Source organism: Ylistrum balloti, unplaced genomic scaffold, assembly GCF_031769215.1.
Source record: "Ylistrum balloti isolate Yb309-2 unplaced genomic scaffold, AGI_CSIRO_Ybal_v1 Utg370344, whole genome shotgun sequence".
Taxonomy (NCBI): domain Eukaryota; kingdom Metazoa; phylum Mollusca; class Bivalvia; order Pectinida; family Pectinidae; genus Ylistrum; species Ylistrum balloti.
The window spans coordinates 1,660,977-1,688,922 of record NW_026782247.1 but is presented as its reverse complement, the minus strand read 5'-3'; the positions used below and the strand labels follow the sequence as shown (position 1 = coordinate 1,688,922).

General features: G+C 33.4%; 1 protein-coding gene across 2 annotated transcripts in view; it reads right to left on the bottom strand.

Moving 5' to 3' along the window:
• LOC132553697 (E3 ubiquitin-protein ligase CHFR-like) overlaps positions 1-27,946 on the bottom strand; it is a 51,304-nt gene that overhangs the window by 6,298 nt on the left and 17,060 nt on the right. The window contains exons 10-19 of one of the 2 annotated variants that reach the window (XM_060217959.1): positions 26,585-26,649; positions 22,523-22,620; positions 21,405-21,461; positions 20,887-21,005; positions 20,296-20,388; positions 18,849-19,025; positions 7,801-7,884; positions 5,714-5,784; positions 5,287-5,374; positions 1,293-1,409 (exon numbers count right to left, since the gene is read on the bottom strand). In XM_060217959.1, the coding sequence (XP_060073942.1) occupies positions 1,293-1,409; positions 5,287-5,374; positions 5,714-5,784; positions 7,801-7,884; positions 18,849-19,025; positions 20,296-20,388; positions 20,887-21,005; positions 21,405-21,461; positions 22,523-22,620; positions 26,585-26,649 (969 nt within the window). The remainder of the gene's footprint in view (positions 1-1,292; positions 1,410-5,286; positions 5,375-5,713; positions 5,785-7,800; positions 7,885-18,848; positions 19,026-20,295; positions 20,389-20,886; positions 21,006-21,404; positions 21,462-22,522; positions 22,621-26,584; positions 26,650-27,946) is intronic. The other variant, XM_060217960.1, reaches the window with a different exon arrangement.

Sequence of the window (27,946 nt, the reverse complement as noted above, 5' to 3'; positions counted from 1 at the left end):
GAGAACAAGGTAAACAATAACGGAACCATCAGGCAAACTAATCAGATCATCATTATGGCTATAAAACATCCCTATAATTATCTTCAGCCGCCATCTTTTGAAACCCTCTGTTACAGATTTGTCCTTGTTAATGACTTCTTGCATGAAAATCATGGGAACAGGCCCTTGAACATCAAATCAACTACGACATGTAAACACCATAAGTTGGGGATACAACAACGTTGCTATCCAGAAACGGAAAAATCACAACAGGTAAACTGAAATCATCATACTCATCATATAGCTTGGTGGAAAGCTGTTCATGTTTATTTCATTGTAGGAAAATATCAAAAGAAGTGGTTTGTATTTTATTTCCAATTCTGGTGGGCATATATTGTATATACAATTGATGTGATCAACACATTTCTTGTTATTAAAAGATAAGACATCATCCAAAAACTTAATTAAGTGACTTTGCAATGTCTTTGGAACCTGTCTTGATACCCTCTTCGATAAATTAAGCCTCATATGAAAACAAAACCAATTCAGCCAACAGTTAGTTCATAACAGCAAACTCAACAATGATGTTATCAATCACAAACTTGATCATCTTTATGCTTTCAGCCTCCGTACATTCCTTCTAACTATATATTGTTCTGCCATTCACTATTCTCAATAAAGAAAGCTCTCATAACAAGAGAATGAGATATGTTCTAACAGTTTAGAATGGGGTATAGAGGTGTACACAGTGGACAAATCTGGTTCTTATAGAAGCTCTTTGGAAATCTTTAAACTTTACATACTATTAATTCCACTTCTTGAGTAAACAGTATCACAATTAGACTATCAAACAGATTTGATCATGAGAGTGGTAAAGTGTCAAAGGTTTGGTTGGACAGCTAGACGGGCCAGAAATAACAAAAAAGATTTTTGTGAAGTTTGGGAACCCAATATAAATGGGTAAGATCTGTATCCTTATCATATACAGGCAATCTAATTGATTGTAAAACCAACGAATGATTATCTAGTATTTCTTCTGTAAAAAGATGGCATGTTGACTGAACATATTACAACTTTCACATAATTGTTACATTAATAAAAAAACTTATACATAACATTTAAAAATAATTGTATATTACAATGCATTTTTAAACACCCATGTCACCTCTAAGTTAAGATATAACTTTACTGTTGTTTGATATGTTTACATTAGAATAAAAAAGTTACAAAGTACAACTCAGTAATGTTACATAAGAATAAGAAAGTGAAAGTAGATGTAACACGCCCTCTACTGCTTTACTTGCATTACTCACCAGGTAAATCATTCCTTGGAATACTGAACCTGTACTGATAGGCTAGGTCTTTAAACTTCCGTAGTGCACAAGCATAACATATTGGAGTGCCACCATTTATTTGGATTGTAGTGGGATCTGTAACAGAGCCATCAATGTATCATTCCAATTTAGTCTAATCATTCACTTTATAAAAATCTTCAAATAATGTTTTTTTATTACTGGAAAAGCCTACAACACTAAGAAGTAAATACATGAGGCCTAATGGGTCTGAATACCTCACATGCTACCTATCTTACTTCTATAAACTCATGAGGGTAATTTGGTAGATTTCAATTAAAATAGAATCTTTGTAAAGGTTTTATATAACAACACTTAAGCAGACATTTTTATAAAAAAAAAATTGGCAATCTTAAAAGTAATTAAGTCAAATAACACATAAAAGAATTATTGGGATCATATAACAGTAACAATCCCCGTACAGCAATAACATCATCATTACATATAACAGTAACAATCCCCGTACAGCAATAACATCATCATTACATATAACAGTAACAATCCCCGTACAGCAATAACATCATCATTACATATAACAGTAACAATCCCCGTACAGCAATAACATCATCATTACATATAACAGTAACAATCCCCGTACAGCAATAACATCATCATTACATATAACAGTAACAATCCCCGTACAGCAATAACATCATCATTACATATAACAGTAACAATCCCCGTACAGCAATAACATCATCATTACATATAACAGTAACAATCCCCGTACAGCAATAACATCATCATTACATATAACAGTAACAATCCCCGTACAGCAATAACATCATCATTACATATAACAGTAACAATCCCCGTACAGCAATAACATCATCATTACATATAACATTAACAATCCCCGTACAGCAATAACATCATCATTACATATAACAGTAACAATCCCCGTACAGCAATAACATCATCATTACATATAACATTAACAATCCCCGTACAGCAATAACATCATCATTACATATAACAGTAACAATCCCCGTACAGCAATAACATCATCATTACATATAACAGTAACAATCCCCGTACAGCAATAACATCATCATTACATGTAACAGTAACAATCCCCGTACAGCAATAACATCATCATTACATATAACAGTAACAGTGACATGGTTTATGAATCCAGAGGGTTAAACGTGAATTAATAAAAATATAAAATTCCAGACAGACAATGTTCAGAAGGAAAATAAATAACAAATTCTACATTCCATCCTACATAAAGTTACCATACATTCAAAATTGTATATCTATTAAGGAATTTCCACTCATAAGCATATACAATTCTACAGGAAATCCTGTTCCATAGATATTTGAAGTATACAGCAGTAAAGTTATTCCCCTAAAAAACCTCTTCATGGCATGTTGATATCAAATCAATATGTCTGACTGACAGATAAAAAATTCCTGATTCTAAATTAATTTGATACATATTATATAATGTTCTAGCTGTCGTAAAATTATCAAGTTGACAAGACAATTGTTGATCATTTGATAGATAATGATCATGTGACAGGTAATCATGTGACAGGTAATCATGTGACAGGTATTACAAATGATCAGGGACAGATGACGATCATGTGATGACAAATGATCAGGGACAGATGACGATCATGTTATGACAAATGATCAGGGACAGACAATGATCATGTTATGACAAATGATCACAGACAGACAATGATCATGTTATGACAAATGATCAGGGACAGATGACGATCATGTTATGACAAATGATCAGGGACAGACAACGATCATGTGATGACAAATGATCAGGGACAGACAACGATCATGTGATGACAAATGATCTGGGACAGACAACGATCATGTGATGACAAATGATCAGGGACAGACAATGATCATGTGATGACAAATGATCAGGGACAGACAATCATCATGTGATGACAAATGATCAGGGACAGACAATCATCATGTGATGACAAATGATCAGGGACAGACAACGATCATGTGATGACAAATGATCAGGGACAGACAATGATCATCATGTTATGACAAATGATCAGGGACAGACAATAATCATGTTATGACAAATGATCAGGGACAGACAACGATCAGGTGATGACAAATGATCAGGGACAGACAACGATCATCATGTTATGACAAATGATCAGGGACAGACAACGATCATGTGATGACAAATGATCAGGGACAGACAATGATCATGTGATGACAAATGATCAGGGACAGACAACGATCATGTGATGACAAATGATCAGGGACAGACAATAATCATGTTATGACAAATGATCAGGGACAGACAACGATCATGTGATGACAAATGATCAGGGACAGACAACGATCATCATGTTATGACAAATGATCAGGGACAGACAATGATCATCATGTTATGACAAATGATCAGGGACAGACAATAATCATGTGATGACAAATGATCAGGGACAGACAATGATCATCATGTTATGACAAATGATCAGGGACAGACAATAATCATGTGATGACAAATGATCAGGGACAGACAATGATCATGTTATGACAAATGATCAGGGACAGACAATAATCATGTGATGACAAATGATCAGGGACAGACAATGATCATGTGATGACAAATGATCAGGGACAGATGATCATCATGTGATGACAAATGATCAGGGACAGACAACGATCATGTGATGACAAATGATCAGGGACAGATGACGATCATGTGATGACAAATGATCAGGGACAGACAACGATCATGTGATGACAAATGATCAGGGACAGACAACGATCATGTGATGACAAATGATCAGGGACAGACAACGATCATGTGATGACAAATGATCAGGGACAGACAATGATCATGTGATGACAAATGATCAGGGACAGATGATCATCATGTTATGACAAATGATCAGGGACAGACAATGATCATGTGATGACAAATGATCAGGGACAGACAACAATCATGTGATGACAAATGATCAGGGACAGACAACGATCATGTGATGACAAATGATCAGGGACAGACAATAATCATGTGATGACAAATGATCAGGGACAGACAACGATCATGTGATGACAAATGATCACAGACAGACAACGATCATGTGATGACAAATGATCAGGGACAGACAATGATCACGTGATGACAAATGATCAGGGACAGACAATGATCATGTGATGACAAATGATCAGGGACAGACAATGATCACGTGATGACAAATGATCAGGGACAGACAATGATCACGTGATGACAAATGATCAGGGACAGACAATGATCATGTGATGACAAATGATCAGGGACAGACAACGATCATGTGATGACAAATGATCATGGACAGACAATGATCATGTGATGACAAATGATCAGGGACAGACAATCATCATGTGATGACAAATGATCAGGGACAGACAATAATCATGTGATGACAAATGATCAGGGACAGACAACGATCATGTGATGACAAATGATCACAGACAGACAACGATCATGTGATGACAAATGATCAGGGACAGACAATGATCATGTGATGACAAATGATCAGGGACAGACAATGATCATGTGATGACAAATGATCAGGGACAGACAATGATCACGTGATGACAAATGATCACAGACAGACAATGATCATGTGATGACAAATGCTCTGGGACAGACAATGATCATGTGATGACAAATGATCAGGGACACAATGATCATGTGATGACAAATGATCAGGGACAGACAACGATCATGTGATGACAAATGATCAGGGACAGACAACGATCATGTGATGACAAATGATCAGGGACAGACAACGATCATGTGATGACAAATGATCAGGGACAGACAACGATCATGTGATGACAAATGATCAGGGACAGATGATCATCATAAGATGAACATATAAAATGTTTTGTAAGTTGTCACTACTCTGAAGTGAATTTAACTATAAATAAACTGTATTCTCAAATAATAGACAGATTAAATGTAAATTTGATAAGATACCTCTAAAGGAAAACACTCCTGTATCCACTTTAGCAAGGCACTGGTCAAGTACATACTTCACACTTAAATTCTTCTTTTCCAAATAGTTCTGAAAATACAATTCATATTTGTTAGGTTAGGCATTTTACATAAATCTATACACAGATGGCTATTCCATATCAAATAATATAGAGGACATATCAAATATAACGGAAACAGACAATCAAACTATTTGGAAAGAAAAACATTAAAAATATTAATTTCTGAGAGAGAAACAGTGATATTCAGAATCTGAATTCCTGAGACCGACATTCAAAATAAAATTCTATCTTTTTAAAATTTGAGTTTCTATGAAAAATATTTAAAACTTGTCTTGGTTTAAAACCAACATACAGCATTGAAGTGCCAAACATGTAAGATATTTTGAAAAATAAAGTTTAATCCATACTTTCAAAACTTGTGATTCAAACTGGTTTTCAAGGATGATAGCGGATAGACACTTCTTCCCAAATCTGATATCTGTAAGATGTCAATAGAAGAGATAACATTATTGATGCCAAGTCTGATATCACGGACATTTGACTTAATATTGAAATATTGTCATACTCAGTAAATATTCACATCTTTCTCATTATCATTAGTAAAATGTCACCAGAAACCTCTAAATTCAATCACAAATAGCACAAATCTGCCTCTATCACATTCTGAAGCCATCACATGTGTGTTGTTTTAATTTTTAACATCTCTAATGATACCAATCCCCTTACTATTCCATATTAACATAAGCTAGAGCCATCACATGTGTGTTGTTTTATATTTTTAACATCTCTAATGATACCAATCCCCTTACTATTCCATATTAACATAAGCTAGAGCCATCACATGTGTGTTGTTTTATATTTTTAACATCTCTAATGATACCAATCCCCTTACTATTCCATATTAACATAAGCTAGAGCCATCACATGTGTGTTGTTTTATATTTTTAACATCTCTAATGATACCAATCCCCTTACTATTCCATATTAACATAAGCTAGAGCCATCACATGTGTGTTGTTTTATATTTTTAACATCTCTAATGATACCAATCCCCTTACTATTCCATATTAACATCAGTGCAATAAAGAATATGGAAGAATACGTCAAGGAACGAAGTCACTAGCTCACTTGCTGACAAAGATTTCCTAAAATTAGTCACAGCTACCTTGTCCTTGACCCTACAACCCTGAAACCTGAACTCATCTATGATATCATGGTCATTTATATAAATATGAAATTGTATCAAGATCCCTCAAGACAAGAAGCCACGAGAGTGATGGATTTTTTTTCTGTAAATAATAATGTTCACCTTGACCTTTTCATCTACAACCTTGACACTCAAATTCATCTGTGATATCACACCTGAACTAGTACCCCTTAATATTTCACACCTGAACTCGTACCCATTAATATTTCATACCTGAACTAACACCCCTTAATATTTCACACCTGAACTAACACCCCTTAATATTTCACACCTGAACTAGTACCCCTTAACATTTTAAACCTGAACTTGTACCCCTTAATATTTCACTCTTGAACAAGTACCCCTTAATATTTCATACCTGAACTAACACCCCGTAATAGTTCACACCTGAACTAGTACCCCTTAATATTTCACACCTGAACTAGTACCCATTAATATTTCATACCTGAACTAACACCCCTTAATATTTCACACCTGAACTAACACCCCTTAATATTTCACACCTGAACTAGTACCCCTTAACATTTCAAACCTGAACTTGTACCCCTTAATATTTCACACCTGAACTAACACCCCTTAATATTTCACACCTGAACTAGTACCCATTAACATTTCAAACCTGAACTTGTTCCCCTTAATATTTCACACCTGAACTAGTACCCATTAATATTTCATACCTGAACTAACACCCCTTAATATTTCACACCTGAACTAACACCCCATAATATTCCACACCTGAACTAGTACCCCTTAATATTTCACACCTGAACTAGTACCCATTAATATTTCATACCTGAACTAACACCCCTTAATATTTCACACCTGAACTAACACCCCTTAATATTTCACACCTGAACTAGTACCCCTTAATATTCATACCTGAACTAACACCCCTTAACATTTCACACCTGAACTTGTATCCCTTAATATTTCACACCTGAACATGTACCCCTTAATATTTCACACCTGAACTAACACCCCTTAATATTTCACACCAGAACAAGTACCATTTAATATTTCACACCTGACCAAAAGCAAATTATGGAGTGATACACAGCCCCTTTAACACTTATTTGTCCTCCTGAAGTTTGAAAGGTTTCATTGCATATGAAAGTCACAGACTCCTGTTCCTTTTGTGATAATACATGGTTTGAAAATATTTGTCTGTCTTCTTTCTTGCTTTTCCAAGATAGTGGCATAGGCCTTCACTTTATAAAAAAAATACTGCAATATTAATAAATAAGATAAGATGTTATATGTGTTTATCTTATATGAGTGCTCACTTACCTCTGAACTTTCCAATGCAACCCATACAGTCAACCTTCTTACAACCCCAGTAGGCATGGCAGTAGGCCCTGTAGCACAGTGCACCTGTCACAGAAAAATCAACATCTTTCCAACATATAGCTATATACTCCCACACATTACATCAAGTTGATTACATATCCATGTAACTTTGATGTAAATAAAACATCAGTGAATCAGCTGTTCAACCAAGCTATATGATCATAATCCAATTATAATATAATACTATTCTACACACTTTAGTTTTTCTTCTCGTTACTGTACTTTCCTCTTGGTCTAAGTGAAACAACACAAATTCAACTGAAGTTAAGAAACAATTAAAGGCGTATTTTTTCAATAAATGCTTGTTTATACGGACCTTAACAGTAATACTGGAATTAATGGAATTAGATAGGTAAAAACTCCACACTGTCAAACAATCTCATGTTGGCTTTACATTGATTGAGTGTCTGTGTGTTGTCCAACAAACCATTATAATTGACAAAGATATTAGTACTGCTCAATAACATGACTACTCAACACTATTCTGGGTGTTGTCCAACAAACCATTATAATTGACAAAGATATTAGTACTGTTCAATAACATGACTACTCAATACTATTCATTCACAAAATCAATTGCAAACCAAACTGTACTATTTTAAAAAAAAAAAAAACATGAAATTAAAAATAACTGGAAAGGATATACTCTTCTTAGAAGTAAAAAAAAAATCCAGAATTAATTATTTTTCTGAAGATGATTTTTTGAAAGATTTGTTGGAATAAAGTAGATTAAAAGCAAAAATTAAATGTTTCCACACTATGTTTTTTTTCTACAGTAATCAGAACATATGTACAAACAGACAAGAGTTCCTCGGAACTGTATGTGTCACCTGCATAAAGTGTCACGGTCACCCAGAAATCGAACTGGATGTGCAATGTTCAACCATAAAGTTGTAATACCAAATTTCATTTCTATAACTTGAAGCAAAAAGGGAAAACTGTGAAAAGCAATATTCCTGAGAAATTTTCCAAGTTCAAAGGGTTATAACTCAGCCAAGAAGGGTCACAGATAGCCAGGAATCAAACTTAATCTGTACCCTTGCAACAAGAAGACATATACCAAATTTCATTTTGATAACTCAAAGCATAAGCCAAAAAAGTCTGGAAAACAATATTCCCAGGAAATTTTCTAAGTTGAAAGGGGCATAACTCTGCCAAAAAGGGTCATAGACAGCTGGGAATCAATCTTTATCTGTACCCTTGCAACAAAAAGCCATATGCCCAATTTCATTTTGATAACTCAAAGCATTATCGAAAAAAGTCTGGTAAACTTTCGTATGGACGAAGACGATGATGACGTGTGACAACAGACAAAGTGATCCCTATGTGTCCGCCAGCTCTGCACGCGACACAAAAATAGTTTATTTTTACACATCATTCTTATTTCTATCCTTAATAGCAGATGTTCTCTGTTATTATTGAAGCAACTTTTTAAAAAATAAATCTTCGTTTTTCATTACAGGGGTATGATACTTGGATCGAGATATTAAGAAAAAAATAATGTGAAAATATTTAGTTTTCATTTGATTTAACAAAAGTGCTAGAATTTTTGCAATTTTCACTATAATAGCCAGTTTTTTGAGGTCAAGAAACAAGTTGATATACTTGTTTTTGTTTCCTAAAAATCTTACATGGTCCACCAAGTTGCAATCCATAAAAAATCTGTGATTTGTGTTGACTATTCCTGCAAATTTCATTGAAATTTACCCAAGCCTTCCAAAGAAGTACCTTAATTAGCAACCAGGAAACATTGAGGCTGCTGAGGCTGAATCATGCCATCATCTACACTGTCTAAGAAGCAGTTCACTGACGAATTTTCACCAAAACATCATACAGATTGCCATGTTAAGTCTTTAAGTACAGATACAGAAAACAAAGTGTAAAAGATCACAAAAGTCCAAGATGGTGTGTTATGTTGGATTTTATGTTGTTTTAATTCTGGTCAAACACCAAAGGATTATATCCTGAAGTATATCAGTTGATAAATTCCTGTTGTCAATAAATGTCAACAGTTAATTCCTTACACATGTTTGTAATGGATGGGTGTGGTGCTGGTGAATCATATAATTCTGTAATTTGCAGAATTTAGATAACATGCATCAAAGACAGCAATTACTGTGGTTCAGCTGACTAAGTTTGTTACAGGTCAAATTTCATAAATGGAAAATGGCTACCTCTCACCAGAAGTGGCATCTGCAACTGATAGTGACTGATGATGAGCCCATTTATCAAGATTCCTATCTAGTACATTGATTCTGGTATGTAGATTGGCTATGTGCAGCATTTGTCTACTACAATCTGGATTATTAATAAAACTTTATCACTACATGTATTTTGACAGGAATGTAAACTAAAAAAGTACAGACAGTAAATATGTAAAGTGTATAACAGTGACAAATTCGATTTGGCTGGAACATCTGGAAGCTACACTTGACCCTTTATCATCAGATAATGTTTCCATGGTGGTAATGGGAGACTTCAATTGAAACTCTCTCAACATGTGTACTTCTTATAAGTCTCTCTGTTCTGACATGGAGAGTTATGGACTCTATAATATTGTTAATGTCCCAACAAGAACTACAGAAACCACTTCCAGTAGCATCGACCATATTTGGACAAACATACCTGACTTATTCCCCGTGTGTGACACTAGTTAGTGTTAGTGATCACTACCCAGTGTATGCAATAAAGAATTCTGATGTCAAAAAATCATCTGGAATCAATACCATTCGATACCGATGCACCAAAAACTTTGATGAATCAGTTTTCAAAAATGACCTAGATTCTGCTCACTGGGATCTCCCTGAAGTGAAATCCACTGAGAATATAAACGAGACAATCAAATCATGGAGTAAAACTTTCCTTAATATCCTAAATAAAAATGTGCCTTTTAAAGAAAAAAGGGTAAAATACAAAACTATTCCTGATTGGTGGAATGAAGACCTGTCTACAGTGATCAGAATTAGAGATAACTATAAACATATCTCACTTAGTAATCTGTGTAAAAAATGGAGAAATCGTGTAACAGCTCTGGTTAAAAAAGCAAAAAGTGAATTTTACAAAAATTTTCTTGATTCATGCAAAAAAGAACCCAACAAGTATTGGGAATATTTCAAACAACTTGTTCCAAACAAGTGTAATAGTATACCAGACTTTATATTAGCAGATGAGAAACAAATTGATGATCCTGTAGAAATAGCAAATTCCTTTAATAGTTATTTTACTGACATAGTCAAAGAATACATATCTGAAACAAGTGATGAAACTCCTGCACATCGTTTTCATAAAATTCCAATTTTGTTTCTCAAAAGCTCCCTTAAAATACATTCTATGATATACCAAAGATTTCATACCATTTTGTTAGCAAATTCCTGAAAAATCTTGACTGTAAGAAAGCTACGGGCATAGATGGAATTTCAGCCAAATATCTGAGAATACTAGCAGATTCTGTGTCTGATTCAGTAACAAAGCTATTAAACATGTGTATTGAAATGAATGTTTTTCCTGACCAATTCAAACATGCTAAAATAAATCCTGTCTTTAAAAAGGGTTAGAAATGTTCAGTCCGTAATTATCGACCAATTTCCATTCTTCCAGTTTTGTCTAAACTTTTAGAGAAACATATTCAGTCTACTTCTTACCAGTTTTTAAACACACATAACGTACTCCTTGATAACCAGTCTGATTTTCGTAATATGCACTCCTGTCAGACTGCCCTTACTGCTCTCACCAACCAATGGTATGATGAACTGGACAAAGGGAATCTTATAGGTGTAATATATATAGACTTTCGTAAAGTCTTCCACCTATTAAACCACAAGATCCTCCTTCAAAAAATTAAATTATATGGCTGTTCCAAAAATACTATAAGTTTCTTTGCTTCCTACTTATCTAATTGACTCCAAAAAGTTTCATTCAGCAATGTACTCAGTAATTCCCTTGAAGTCAAAACTGGTGTTCCTCAAGGATCCATACTAGGACCCTTGATGTTTTTAGTATATGTTAATGACCTGCCACTTTGTTCAAATCAATGTGAACTCTTTATGTATGCAGATGATACGTCTATGCAAAAAGCAGACAATAATATTATTGTCATTGAATCATGCCTGCAAGATGACTTTGACAAAGTTAGAAATTGGTGTAATGTCAATAAAATGGTTATAAATTCAGAAAAAAACTAAACCCATGGTAATTGGTAGTAGGCAGAAGAAACAAAGACTTTCCAAAGGTGTTGATATCTCACATGGTAATTGTAAGTTACAAAATGTCAAGAAAGAAAAACTTTTAGGGGTGATTATAGATGACATCTTATCCTGGGATATACAAGCTCAAGATGTACTAAAAAAATAAATTTTAAATTGTTACAGTTTTGTAGAATCAAAAAACATCTTCCAGTGTCAGCTAGAATCACCTATCTAATTGTTTTATTCTACCATTTATTGATTATTGCTTAAATATATGGTGGCACTGCTCACAGAAACTAGTAAAGAAACTTGAGCGAGTCCAAAAAAGAGCACTACGGATTATTTTGGATGTTGACTACAGTGTTCCTAGTGCACAATTATTTGTCAAATTAAAGTGGTTGCCTTTCACCCACAGAGTTAAATACAATGAGTGTGTCTTAATGTTAAAGACAATGAACAACCTTTGTCCTGATTAATTAAAATGTCACACCCCAGTAAGTAGTGTCCATGCCATTCAAACAAGATCTTCCACAATGGGGAAATTTGTTATACCAAAACACAAAACAGCTAAATACAAAAACTCTTTTAAATATAATGGGCCAATCCTCTAGAATGAGCTTCCAACAACTGTCACTGACAGTAAGTCACTAAGCTCCTTCAAAGTAAAATGTGGGAAGCATTCTAATCAAATCTATAGACAGAATAACTCGTGTAGTCAGTGACTAAATTATCCTTGGCTTATATTATACTGCTGGTTTTGATGTCATACATTTCATGTATTGAATTATGTATTTTTTTTTTTTTAGACTTTTAGGTTTCCATTTTACTATCTGTGATTATATATATATAATCATACATTCAAGCGGTTTCTTGTTTTAATCCACGCTATATTAGCGTATATTCTGGTAAATCTTACTCTTTGCCACATTGCCATATATGTATATCGGACACTTAGGTATTTAGTGTTTTTAATCATATTTTATATGCGACATGAGATCTTATGTATGTATGACTTTTAATACTTAATTTATTATAATGAATACTCATGTATCTTTCATAATTCGGAAATTCTGTGATATCAATGTTATATTCTGTGATATTATCAAACATTATGTAATGTTCTATGTTTTAACTATGCTGTAAATACTGTATATTTTATATTTTCGACCACAAGTGAGAAGAGCCTTTGACTCAATGTGTAATCAAATGAAAATAAAGTCTGTTGTTATTATTATAAATACTACACATAACATTGTAAGGACTGTGTGAAATATCAACTGTGTGAAATATCATCTGTGTGAAATATCATGTTTGTGAAACATCATCTGTGTAAAATATCATCTGTGTGAAATATCATCTGTGTGAAATATCATCTGTGTGAAATATCAACTGTGTAACATATCATCTGTGTGAAATATCATCTGTGTGAAATATCAACTGTGTGATATATCATCTGTGTGAAATATCAACTGTGTGAAATATCATCTGTGTGAAATATCAACTGTGTGAAATATCAACTGTGTGAAATATCAACTATGTGAAATATCAACTGTGTGATATATCAACTGTGTGAAATATCAACTATGTGAAATATTACTAGTGTGAAATAGCATCTGTGTGAAATATCACCTGTGTGAAATATCACTTGTGTTAAATATCACTGTGTGAAATATCAACTGTGTAAAATATCATCTGTGTGAAATATCAACTGTGTGAAATATCAACTGTGTGAAATATCACCTGTGTGAAATATCAACTGTGTGAAATATCAACTGTGTGAAATATCAACTATGTGAAATATCAACTGTGTGATATATCAACTGTGTGAAATATCAACTATGTGAAATATTACTAGTGTGAAATATCAACTGTGTGAAATATCAACTGTGTGAAATATCATCTGTGTGAAATATCAACTGTGTAACATATCATCTGTGTAAAATATCATCTGTGTAAAATGTCAACTGTGTGAAATATCACCTGTGTGAAATATCAACTGTGTGAAATATCAACTGTGTGAAATATCAACTGTGTGAAATATCAACTGTGTGAAATATCAACTGTGTGAAATATCAACTATGTGAAATATCATGTGTCAAAATATCAACTGTTTGAAATATCATCTGTGTAAAATATCATCTGTGTGAAATATCATCTGTGTAAAATATCATCTGTGTAAAATATCAACTGTGTTAAATATCAACTGTGTGAAATATCAACTGTTTGAAATATCATCTGTGTAAAATATCATCTGTGTGAAATATCAACTGTGTGAAATATCATCTGTGTGAAATATCAACTGTGTGAAATATCATCTGTGTTAAATATCAACTGTGTGAAATATCAACTGTGTGAAATATCATCTGTGTGAAATATCAACTGTGTGAAATATCAACTGTGTGAAATATCAACTATGTGAAATATTACTAGTGTGAAATAGCATCTGTGTGAAATATCATCTGTGTAAAATGTCAACTGTGTGAAATATCACCTGTGTGAAATATCAACTGTGTGAAATATCAACTGTGTGAAATATCATCTGTGTGAAATATCCTCTGTGTAAAATATCAACTGTGTAACATATCATCTGTGTGAAATATCCTCTGTGTAAAATATCAACTGTGTAAAATATCAACTGTGTGAAATATCATCTGTGTGAAATATCATCTGTGTGAAATATCAACTGTGTAAAATATCATCTGTGTGAAATATCAACGGTGTGAATTATCAACTGTGTGAAATATCATCTGTGTGAAATATCTACTGTGTTAAATATCAACTGTGTTAAATATCAACTGTGTGAAATATCAAATATCTGTGTTATCATCTGTGTGAAATATCATCTGTGTAAAATATCATCTGTGTGAAATATCAACTGTGTGAAATATCAACTGTATGAAATATCATTTGTGTGAAATATCAACTGTGTGAAATATCATCTGTGTGAAATATCAACAATGTGAAATATCAACTGTGTGAAATATCAACTGTGTGAAATATCAACTGTGTGATATATCAACTGTGTGAAATATCAACTGTGTGAAATATCAACTATGTGAAATATCATCTGTTTAAAATATCAACTGTGTAACACATCATCTGTGTAAAATATCATCTGTGTGAAATATCATATTTGTGAAACATCATCTGTGTGAAATATCAACTGTGTAAAATATCAACTGTGTGAAATATCATATTTGTGAAACATCATCTGTGTGAAATATCAACTGTGTAAAATATCAACTGTGTAAAATATCAACTGTGTGAAATATCATCTGTGTTTAATATCAACTGTGTGATATATCAACTGTGTGAAATATCATCTGTGTTAAATATCAACTGTGTTAAATATCAAAATATCTGTGTGAAATATCAACTGTGTGAAATATCAACTGTGTGAAATATCAACTGTGTGAAATATCAACTGTGTGAAATATCAACTGTGTGAATATCAACTGTGTGAAATATCAACTGTGTGAAATATCAACTGTATCACCTGTGTGAAATATCAACTGTGTGAAATATCAACTGTGTTAAATATCAACTGTGTGAAATATCAACTGTGTGAAATATCATCTGTGTAAAATATCACCTGTGTTAAATATCAACTGTGTGAAATATCATCTGTGTGAAATATCAACTGTGTTAAATATCACCTGTGTTAAATATCATGTGTGAAATATCAACTGTGTGATATATCAACTGTATGAAATATCATCTGTGTAAAATATCAACTGTGTTAAATATCAACTGTGTTAAATATCAACTGTGTGAAATATCATCTGTGTAAAATATCAACTGTGTTAAATATCACCTGTGTTAAATATCAACTGTGTTAAATATCATGTGTGAAATATCAACTGTGTTAAATATCAACTGTGTGAAATATCATCTGTGTTTAATATCAACTGTGTGATATATCAACTGTGTGAAATATCATCTGTGTTAAATATCAACTGTGTTAAATATCAACTGTGTTTAATATCAACTGTGTTTAATATCAACTGTGTTTAATATCAACTGTGTGATATATCAACTGTGTGAAATATCATCTGTGTAAAATATCAACTGTGTTAAATATCAACTGTGTTAAATATCAACTGTGTGAAATATTAACTGTGTAAAATATCATCTGTGTAAAATATCAACTGTGTAAAATATCAACTGTGTGAAATATCAACTGTGTAAAATATCATCTGTGTAAAATGTGTGATATCAACTGTGTGAACTGTGTATATCAACTGTGTGAAATATCAACTGTGTGAAATATCAACTGTTTGAAATATCATCTGTGTGAAATATCAACTGTGTTAAATATCAATTGTGTGAAATATCAACTGTGTGAAATATCAACTGTGTGAAATATCAACTGTGTAAAATATCATCTGTGTGAAATATCATCTGTGTAAAATATCAACTGTGTGAAATATCAACTGTGTAAAATATCATCTGTGTGAAATATCAACTGTGTGAATTATCAACTGTGTGAAATATCATCTGTGTGAAATATCTACTGTGTGAAATATCATCTGTGTGAAATATCATATTTGTGAAACATCATCTGTGTGAAATATCAACTGTGTAAAATATCAACTGTGTGAAATATCAACTGTGTGAAATATCATCTGTGTAAAATATCACCTGTGTGAAATATCAACTGTGTGAAATATCAACTGTGTGAAATATCAACTGTGTGAAATATCAACTGTGTGAAATATCAACTGTGTGAAATATCAACTGTGTGAAATATCATCTGTGTGAAATATCATCTGTGTGAAATATCAACTGTGTAAAATATCATCTGTGTGAAATATCAACTGTGTGAAATATCATATTTGTGAAACATCATCTGTGTGAAATATCATCTGTGTAAAATATCAACTGTGTGAAATATCATCTGTGTGAAATATCAACTGTGTAAAATATCAACTGTGTGAAATATCAACTGTGTGAAATATCATATTTGTGAAACATCATCTGTGTGAAATATCATCTGTGTAAAATATCACCTGTGTTAAATATCAACTGTGTGAAATATCATCTGTGTGAAATATCAACTGTGTGAAATATCAACTGTGTGAAATATCATCTGTGTGAAATATCTACTGTGTGAACATCATCTGTGTGAAATCTGTGTAAAATATCATCTGTGTGAAATATCAACTGTGTAAAATATCACCTGTGTGTAATATCAACTGTGTGAAATATCAACTGTGTGAAATATCATCTGTGTGAAATATCATCTGTGTGAAATATCATATTTGTGAAAATATCACTGTGTGAAATATCAACTGTGTAAAATATCATCTGTGTGAAATATCAACTGTGTGAATTATCAACTGTGTAAATATCATCTGTGTGAAATATCATATTTGTGAAACATCATCTGTGTGAAATATCAACTGTGTAAAATATCAACTGTGTGAAATATCATCTGTGTAAAATATCAACTGTGTAAAATATCAACTGTGTAAAATATCAACTGTGTGAAATATCAACTGTGTAAAATATCATCTGTGTAAAATATCAACTGTGTGAAATATCATCTGTGTTTAATATCAACTGTGTGATATATCAACTGTGTGTTAAATATCAACTGTGTTAAATATCAACTGTGTTTAATATCAACTGTGTTTAATATCAACTGTGTGATATATCAACTGTGTGAAATATCATCTGTGTAAAATATCAACTGTGTTAAATATCACCTGTGTTAAATATCAACTGTGTTAAATATCATGTGTATATCATGTGTGAAATATCAACATGTGTTAAATATCAACTGTGTGAAATAAAAATACATGTGTAAAATGTGCTAAAATGAAAACTCATGAATAACTATGAGACTGTTGTGTTATCACACAGATATAGATAATATCTACCAGGGATAAATGTTCTTACAACCACACTCAAAATATAGGAGTTTTCACAAAAGTCTCACAACCACACTCAAAATATAGGAGTTTTCACAAAAGTCTTACAACCACACTCAAAACATAGGAGTTTTCACAAAAGTCTTACAACCACACTCAAAATATAGGAGTTTTCACAAAAGTCTTACAACCACACTCAAAATATAGGAGTTTTCACAAAAGTCTTACCACACTAAAAATATAGGAGTTTTCACAAAAGTCTTACAACCACACTCAAAATATAGGAGTTTTCACAAAAGTCTTACAACCACACTCAAATTATAGGAGTTTTCACAAAAGTCTTACAACCTCACTCAAAATATAGGAGTTTTCACAAAAGTCTTACAACCACACTCAAAATATAGGAGTTTCACAAAAGTTTTTCAACAACAGAAAATCAAAATGATGATGTGTACAGTACAACAGCTACATACAGAACATCACTAATTATTATTATAATTAGCAGTCAATACACTGCTTAAATATCCCAGTTCTTCTTCATTGTTTACAATCAAACATATTCATCATATAAATGGAAGTTTTATTTAAAACTATTTTCTAAAAATTGACAAAATATTTCACACGTGAAATATTGTTGTTTTTTTCACTTTATTTCCTGTTACTAAAATTTTTTCATTTCACTTTGATGTCACTGGTTATACTTAGACAAAACACTTAACAGATTTTGTTAAGAATTAATTGGTCATATCAAGTCTAAACTCTTAAGCATGTGGTATTTAAAACTGACTGGCTATATTAACACAAAACACTTAAGTTTACAGTGTTAAGAATTGACTGGTTATATTTTACTAAAAAGACATACAAACTGTAAAGTTTCAGCCACCTGCTGTAGAGTAAAACGCTCCAAAAATTACTGAGCAGTTAGACTTACATTGTTGTGGGGGAATTGTTGTGGGGTCAGCCAGGTACTGGGGTCTCCTGTCTGGCATGGGTTGTAGACAGCACTGACACAGGACATGGGTTTGGTTCTGTTTACACCTGTAGTCAGGGGCTGTAGGCATCACCTTCACATCTGGATCGGGTTGTTCCCCACTGGGACCCGGCCTTTCTATAATACAGAAAGTAAACCAAGTAGACAAAGTAACACTCCAACAAGGTAGTTATCAAACCAGGATTTCTACCAATAGAATCTCGACTTCAGTACAGAAATCAATGATGATTGGCATTAAAGTTTGTGTATTACTAAAGCGAAGTCTCATTAGATAGAACAACATATAAATACCTTACATAGTTACATCTCTAAACAAGATCAGCATTGACTAAGCACTAAGTGTAGCTATCATAGATTGCATGTTTCTATCGCACCAAAGGCAGGAAGAAAATAAACTTTAGTTGATTATAAACAAAAATCAAAACAACACAACCCTGGTAATATCTAACCACAAAATACTGTTCAGTAGAAAGATCTTATCTGAATTGGTCGAGTGACTAACAAGAGGCCCAGAGGACCTATATCGCTCACCTGGATCTTTATGACCAACAGCACTATATTGTGCATATGTTCAACGTTTAACACATTTGATCCCTGTGACCTTGACTCTGGGTCAAGGTCATTTCTTTTACCAAACGTTTTTGGACATCATAAAAAGAACATACTGGCCAAATATAATGATTCTAGGCTTTTCGATATTTCAGAAGAAATTATTCAAACGTTTTAATACATTTGACCCCTGTGACCTTAAAGATTGGTCAAGATCATTTCTTTACACAAACTTTGTAGGACACCATAAGAGGAACATAGCTGCCTAATATAATGATTCTAGGCCTTCTGGTATTTGGAAAGAAGTCATTTAAAGGTTTTTAACACATTTGACCTCTGTGACCTTGAATATGGGACAAGGTCTTTTCTATTCGCAAACTTTGTTGGGCTTTTTCAAAGGAACCTTCCACCCAAATATAATGATTCTAGACCTTCAGGTGTTTTGGAAGAAGTTGTTTAAAGGTTTTTAACACATTTGACCTCTGTGGCATTGAATATGGGTTAAGGTTATTTTTTTTTCGCAAACTTTATTGGGCTTCATCAAAGGAACCTTCCAGTCAAATATGGTAACTCTATGCCTTTCGGTATCTCAGAAGAAGCTGTTTAAATGACAAGTTGATGGACGCAGGACAGACGGACGGATGGCAAACGACACGCTATGGCATAACCACACTTGGCCCTTTGGACAAGGTGAGCTAACAAGCCAGAAGTCCCAGATTCAAATCCTAGCCAAGGCATTGAAATAAAATATTGTTCTCTGTTATGTTAATAATCATATTGCCAGATCAAACAGATCACAAAATTTGCAAGAAAAAAATGAATTGTACTCATTGCCCACCTTCATCTCCTTCAGGGAGGGTACCCTCACTATCTGTAGAGCCCTCAGATGTACTGGATTCTGGCGGATTTGGTTTTCCAAGGACATTCATGGCTTGAAACAAATGATATATCTTATATATACAGAAAGGAACCAATTATAGATACAAGAATAAACACGTCTCTATCACTTATAATAAACATTCACATAACAACATCTGTCATGTTTGTACAATCAGAGAATTTATACTTAAGAAATACAGGAAGGCCTCAAATATATTAAGCCTGCAAACATCACATTTGTTTTTATCTAAATCTATGGCCAACAAGTGACCTCTGACCTTTAAATATAACTGATGAATTCCAAAATCTTATATAGTGTAGGGTTGATACTGTGTTGTGAATAAGTACGAGTTGTACACAAGGTTAAACACAAGGACTTTGAACAAAGAACCATAACTCTGTCCATTATGCTGGTTAAAGACTTATATAATTACAGAACAGAGTTGATGTTTGTTTTAATCCGTTCAGTATATTTCTTATCAGAAAGATTAAGATGATGCTTTCTGCCATCATAATTAGTATTACAAGAAGCTGATATAAATATATTTACCAAATTGCCCTATGGCCCCGAGGATGCCTGTTGTACCGGTGGTGGTGGCTGCAAGATCTGTACAGGGAATGGTCACCTCATTGTAATCTGGGCATTGTCTGCATAACGTCCTGGCTGGTCTGATGAAAGGACAAGTCAAACTTCATATAAAGCATCATTCAACCATCATAAAATGCTGGTGACACATCATCGTGTACACCTATCTATGAGTGTAAATTTAAAAGTTTCTTTTCCTTTGATCTTTCAACTGTCTATGAGATCTTCTTCACAGACTTTTGATATGTATCTCCTGATCTTATCATAAGTGACATCTGTAACTACACATTGGCATAAACATAAACTCGCTGTGTAACTCTGTGTAACTATCATACAGTGACATCTGTAACTACACATTGGCATAAACATAAACTAGCTGTGTAAACCCTGTGTAACTATCATACAGTGACATCTGTAACTACACATTGGCATAAACATAAAAAAAAATGAAAAAAAGAAAAGCAGAGAAGTGGACAGCTTACCTGACAGTTCCAAACACAGGTGTACCAAAACCAAGGAGGGGAGGAGGAGCATTGAACCTGAAAGAGAGGCAGCATGTGTAAACGACGCAAAGTCTATAACAGCAAAGTATTAACATCTCATTATCAAAAAATAGGGCAAAGCAACAATTGGCTGGGTTGTGGGATGAGTGCAATGTTATATGGTATTTATAAGACAGTTAAGGGTGTTTCATTTGTTGAGTATGTAGAATATTTGTTATCAAAGAGAAAGTTTGGTTGTATTTTATGAATTGGTGCAGAAGAAGGGCATTTCAAAAATTAGACAATGGACATCTAGGGCCCCAAGGTGATTTATATGTGGAAAATGACTAAGTTCCAAAGCCTCGAAAATAAAAAAAAATGTCTGGAATGAATCCATAATAGGAGGTGCACATCTTCAACATATACATAAACATCCTACAAAGTTTCAAGGCTCTACATCAAAAACTCTAGGAGGAGTTGATTCTACAAAACTGGTATCCCTTCACATTAACAAAATAGAATTCTATAAATGTGTACTGCACATTAACAAAATAGAATTCTATAAATGTGTACTGTACATTAACAAAATAGAATTCTATAAATGTGTACATCACATTAACAAAATAGAATTCTATAAATGTGTACTGCACATTAACAAAACAAAATTCTATAAATTGTACATCACATTAACAAAATAGAATTCTATAAATGTGTACTGCACATTAACAAAATAGAATTCTATAAATGTGTACTGCACATTAACAAAATAGAATTCTATAAATATGTACTGTACATTAACAAAATAGAATTCTATAAATGTGTACTGCACATTAACAAAATAGAATTCTATCAATGTGTACTTTATATTAACAAAATAGAATTCTATCAATGTGTACTGTACATTAACAAAATAGAATTCTATAATATGTGTACTGCACATTAACAAAATAGAATTCTATAGAATTCTATAAATGTGTACATCACATTTACAAAATAGAATTCTATAATTAGTATTTACCATTGACAGTGTATCTCATATACTTATCATTATTGTAGTACTTCACTCAGTATACTATCTAAAGTTACTAATAATTATTTTAAAAAGCCACTGTACTTACTGGAATGGGACATGATCTGGTGGTGGACTACCCGAGTCTGAACTATCTGATTCAGAACTATCAGAGCTGTCCATCCTATGTTTACTTCCTGGATATAACTGTAAATTAGAACTTGACATAAATCTACGGTCTCACATACACCATTCAAACAAATTGTTTACATAAACAAGATATACATACATATCTGTGGATATCATATGCTGTCAAAAGATTAATAATTATAAAATATTTTCAATGAATTCCAGATATTGCTAAAAGTTGTTTCGCACTAATTGTGGGAAAAGAATGACACGAGACCTAGCAACCTTGACAGTCACCTCAGATAGACAATATTGAATACAAGAGGCCTAGCGACCTTGACAGTCACCTGAGACAGACAATATTGAATACAAGAGGCCTAGCGACCTTGATAGTCACCTGAGACAGACAATATTGAATACAAGAGGCCTAGCGACCTTGACAGTCACCTGAGACAGACAATATTGAATACAAGAGGCCTAGCGACCTTGACAGTCACCTGAGACAGACAATATTGAATACAAGAGGCCTAGCGACCTTGATAGTCACCTGAGACAGACAATATTGAATACAAGAGGCCTAGCGACCACCTGAGACAGACAATATTGAATACAAGAGGCCTAGCGACCTTGACAGTCACCTGAGACAGACAATATTGAATACAAGAGGCCTAGCGACCTTGACAGTCACCTGAGACAGACAATATTGAATACAAGAGGCCTAGCGACCTTGACAGTCACCTGAGATAGACAATATTGAATACAAGAGGCCTAGTGACCTTGACAGTCACCTGAGACAGACAATATTGAATACAAGAGGCCTAGCGACCTTGACAGTCACCTGAGATAGACAATATTGAATACATAAGGCCTAGTGACCTTAACAGTCACCTGAGATAGACAATATTGAATACAAGAGGCCTAGCGACCTTGACAGTCACCTGAGATAGACAATATTTAATACAAGAGGCCTAGCGACCTTGGCAGTCACCTGAAATAGACAATGTTGAATATTAAGGTTAAAGGATGAGTAGCCTTTCAAGTGTCATGAAAAAGGAAATGTGACATTGATGATAGTAACCAAGTGTCAATACATTCATACCATCGAAACTGTCATCCTATACTGATAATTCTTAAAAATTCTATGGGAAATGACTAAGACCTATGTAATATTATATAAGTGCAGTTCATGAACAAACTGAGATAGACAATATTGAATACAAGAGGCCTAGCGACCTTAACAGTCACCTGAGATAGACAATATTGAATACAAGAGGCCTAGCGACCTTGACAGTCACCTGAGATAGACAATATTTAATACAAGAGGCCTAGCGACCTTGGCAGTCACCTGAAATAGACAATGTTGAATATTAAGGTTAAAGGATGAGTAGCCTTTCAAGTGTCATGAAAAAGGAAATGTGACATTGATGATAGTAACCAAGTGTCAATACATTCATACCATCAAAACTGTCATCCTATACTGATAATTCTTAAAAATTCTATGGGAAATGACTAAGACCTATGTAATATTATATAAGTGCAGTTCATGAACAAACATAAACTTTTTTACATGTTTGTTATATGAACACTTTGTTAACAGCTTGAGCAAAGAAAGATAAACACATAACAAATATTCTGTAATAACATAAGGCAACATATGAGTGAACACATTTGTTACATATAAGTTAATTATTACTGATCAGTCTGGTCACCTGACTGGTCAAGTTTTGCAGATCACATGACTGGTCAGTTTTTCTTCAGCAGCAGTAACAGTAATTTACGTAGCACCAGTAGTGCCATCACCTCACACTCGACATTAACAGGTGATACCTGGAGACTAAAACAGCTTCTAAATTTTCCTAAGGCATTTTAAGTGAGTAAAAACTTGCCAACTGTTTCAAAGCATGGATAAAGGCAGAGTTTAGGCACTTGGCTCTGCAGCGAAATCAGGCATCTTACTTCAGTATGTAATTTGTAAGTCAGGCGTCTTACTTCAGTATGTAATTTGTAAGTCAGGCATCTTACTTCAGTATGTAATTTGTAAGTCAGGCGTCTTACTTCAGTATGTAATTTGTAAGTCAGGCGTCTTACTTCAGTATGTAATTTGTAAGTCAGGCGTCTTACTTCAGTATGTAATTTGTAAGTCAGGCGTCTTACTTCAGTATGTAATTTGTAAGTCAGGCATCTTACTTCAGTATGTAATTTGTAAGTCAGGCGTCTTACTTCAGTATGTAATTTGTAAGTCAGGCATCTTACTTCAGTATGTAATTTGTAAGTCAGGCGTCCCACTTCAGTATGTAATTTGTAAGTCAGGCATCTTACTTCAGTATGTAATTTGTAAGTCAGGCGTCTTACTTCAGTATGTAATTTGTAAGTCAGGCATCTTACTTCAGTATGTAATTTGTAAGTCAGGCATCCCACTTCAGTATGTAATTTGTAAGTCAGGCGTCTTACTTCAGTATGTAATTTGTAAGTCAGGCATCTTACTTCAGTATGTAATTTGTAAGTCAGGCATCTTACTTCAGTATGTAATTTGTAAGTCAGGCGTCCCACTTCAGTATGTAATTTGTAAGTCGGACGTCCCACTTCAGTATGTAATTTGTAAGTCAGGCGTCCCACTTCAGTATGTAATTTGTAAGTCGGACGTCCCACTTCAGTATGTAATTTGTAAGTCGGGCGTCCCACTTCAGTATGTAATTTGTAAGTCAGGCATCCCACTTCAGTATGTAATTTGTAAGTCAGGCGTCTTACTTCAGTATGTAATTTGTAAGTCAGGCGTCCCACTTCAGTATGTAATTTGTAAGTCGGACGTCCCACTTCAGTATGTAATTTGTAAGTCAGGCGTCCCACTTCAGTATGTAATTTGTAAGTCGGACGTCCCACTTCAGTATGTAATTTGTAAGTCGGGCGTCCCACTTCAGTATGTAATTTGTAAGTCAGGCGTCTTACTTCAGTATGTAATTTGTAAGTCCCCCAAGAATTCTTTTATCACATTTACTTCCTTCAGTTACATGGACATTGCCAACAGCCTCTCCTGCTGAGCTTATTTATGACAAGTCACAAGATCTAACTGAAGTCTAGTCAGGTACCACAGCTGTTACAGCCGATTAGCCCAATTATGTTGAGGACTGATAAATGTGTCTTTTGTCTTCTGTTCATAAAACACTGTTCTGCTTCGAAATGCAATTTTTCCATAAAAATTACAGCAAAGTTAACCTCCTCCCAAGGAAAAAATGTGAGACCCTTTTTGGTAATTAAAGCACCTTAAGATGCTTCCATCCATGAAGAGAATTTGATTCTACCATATCTGGGTGTTGAGAAGATTTTTGAAATATGAGTGAACTTGGCCCCTTTTGAGCCCATCCATCAACCCCTGGGGGTCAGCCATGATCAATATGGGCATACCATCAAGTCATCATCCTTCATTTATAATTCTAACCAAGTTTGAAATATCTCCAATGATATAATTAATCAAATTATGCTAAAAAGTCTATAAACTATAGTAAATTCTACCCCCTCCCCATGGGTAAATGTTACACCCTGGGACCATGAAATTGAATTGCAAAGTTTTGGTAAAGCACCTTCAGACACTTCCACCCATGAAAAGCATTTGATTCTACAATATCTGTGTGTTGAGAAGATTTTTGAAATTTGAGTCAATTTTACCCTTTTGGCCCCACCTCTCAGACCTCTATGGTGTGGGGACCATATGTTTCACTAGTAAGGCCAGGGGAAGTTTTCTGCAAAATTTCATTGAAATTGCTTTGGTTCAAGGTTTTTTGGGAAGCAATCAATACCTAATAAACAAAATGTAATATTACTAGAAATATAACCCTCTGAAAATAAACCATTTCTGCAGTAACTTACAAGAATCCAGTAAGTTGGCAACTCAGATAAAATGTGACACAGCAAAATGGAAACTGGCAACAAAACACAACATTATGAAGAGTTTGTTAGGATTCAAAACATGATATGAAAACTACTAACATGACTGTATATGACACATAACAGAACGTATGAAATATAAAAGTAAACATCTGTGTACCATATCTCTTGATATTTTGTTCTTGGCGTCTAATTCTTTCAGGTCTTCTTCATCTCTCTTTTTATCTGTAAAACATTACAGAAACAATTAATTCCACAATTACAATATACTGTTCATTATATGTTAAGTTTACTTTCCAATAAAATGTTTATCTCTACATATTTTACCACATCTGAAATTCATCCCCATGCAAGTTTAACACAATGTATTGAGAGAAGTTAACACAATATATTGAGAGAATTTAACACAATATATGGAGAGAATTTAACACAATGTATGGAGAGAAGTTAACACAATGTATATGTATGGAGAGAAGTTAACACAATGTATGGAGAGAATTTAACACAATGTATTGAGAGAATTTAACACAATTTATAGAGAGAAGTTAACACAATGTATGGAGAGAATTTAACACAATGTATGGAGAGAAGTTAACACAATGTATGGAGAGAATTTAACACAATGTATGGAGAGAATTTAACACAATGTATTGAGAGAATTTAACACAATATATTGAGAGAATTTAACACAATGTATAGAGAGAATTTAACACAATATATTGAGATAATTTAACACAATATATTGAGAGAATTTAACACAATATATTGAGATAATTTAACACAATGTATTGAGATAATTTAACACAATATATTGAGAGAATTTAACACAATATATTGAGAGAATTTAACACAATGTATAGAGAGAATTTAACACAATATATTGAGATAATTTAACACAATATATTGATATATATTGAGAGAATTTAACACAATATATTGAGATAATTTAACACAATATATTGAGATAATTTAACACAATATATTGAGAGAATTTAACACAATATATTGAGAGAATTTAACACAATATATTGAGATAATTTAACACAATATATTGAGAGAATTTAACACAATATATTGAGAGAATTTAACACAATATATTGAGATAATTTAACACAATATATTGAGATAATTCACCATTAATAATCATTTTCCCCATAAAAGAGATACAAAAATGAATCAGTTACAAAGTAGTAGATGATCTTTTGTCAAGCTTCAACAGAGAAATACAATGTATGGTAAACCTGGTGATAATGTCTATCAATCCCACACAAACACTGTACTCACTCGTAACAATTCTTTATGATTACATAGAGACACAATTAAATAATAAAGTACAAGTAAAGAGCACTTGTCTTCAGATATAATTATCAATCGGTAAATGATACTGTGTTTCAGACCATACTTATTGTTAGCTGAACATGTACTTAGGCACGTCACATTGTAACTTACATGTGAGATAGAAAAGGTTAAATGTAGTAAACTTTACACATGAGATAGAGAACTTTACACATGAGGTAGAGAA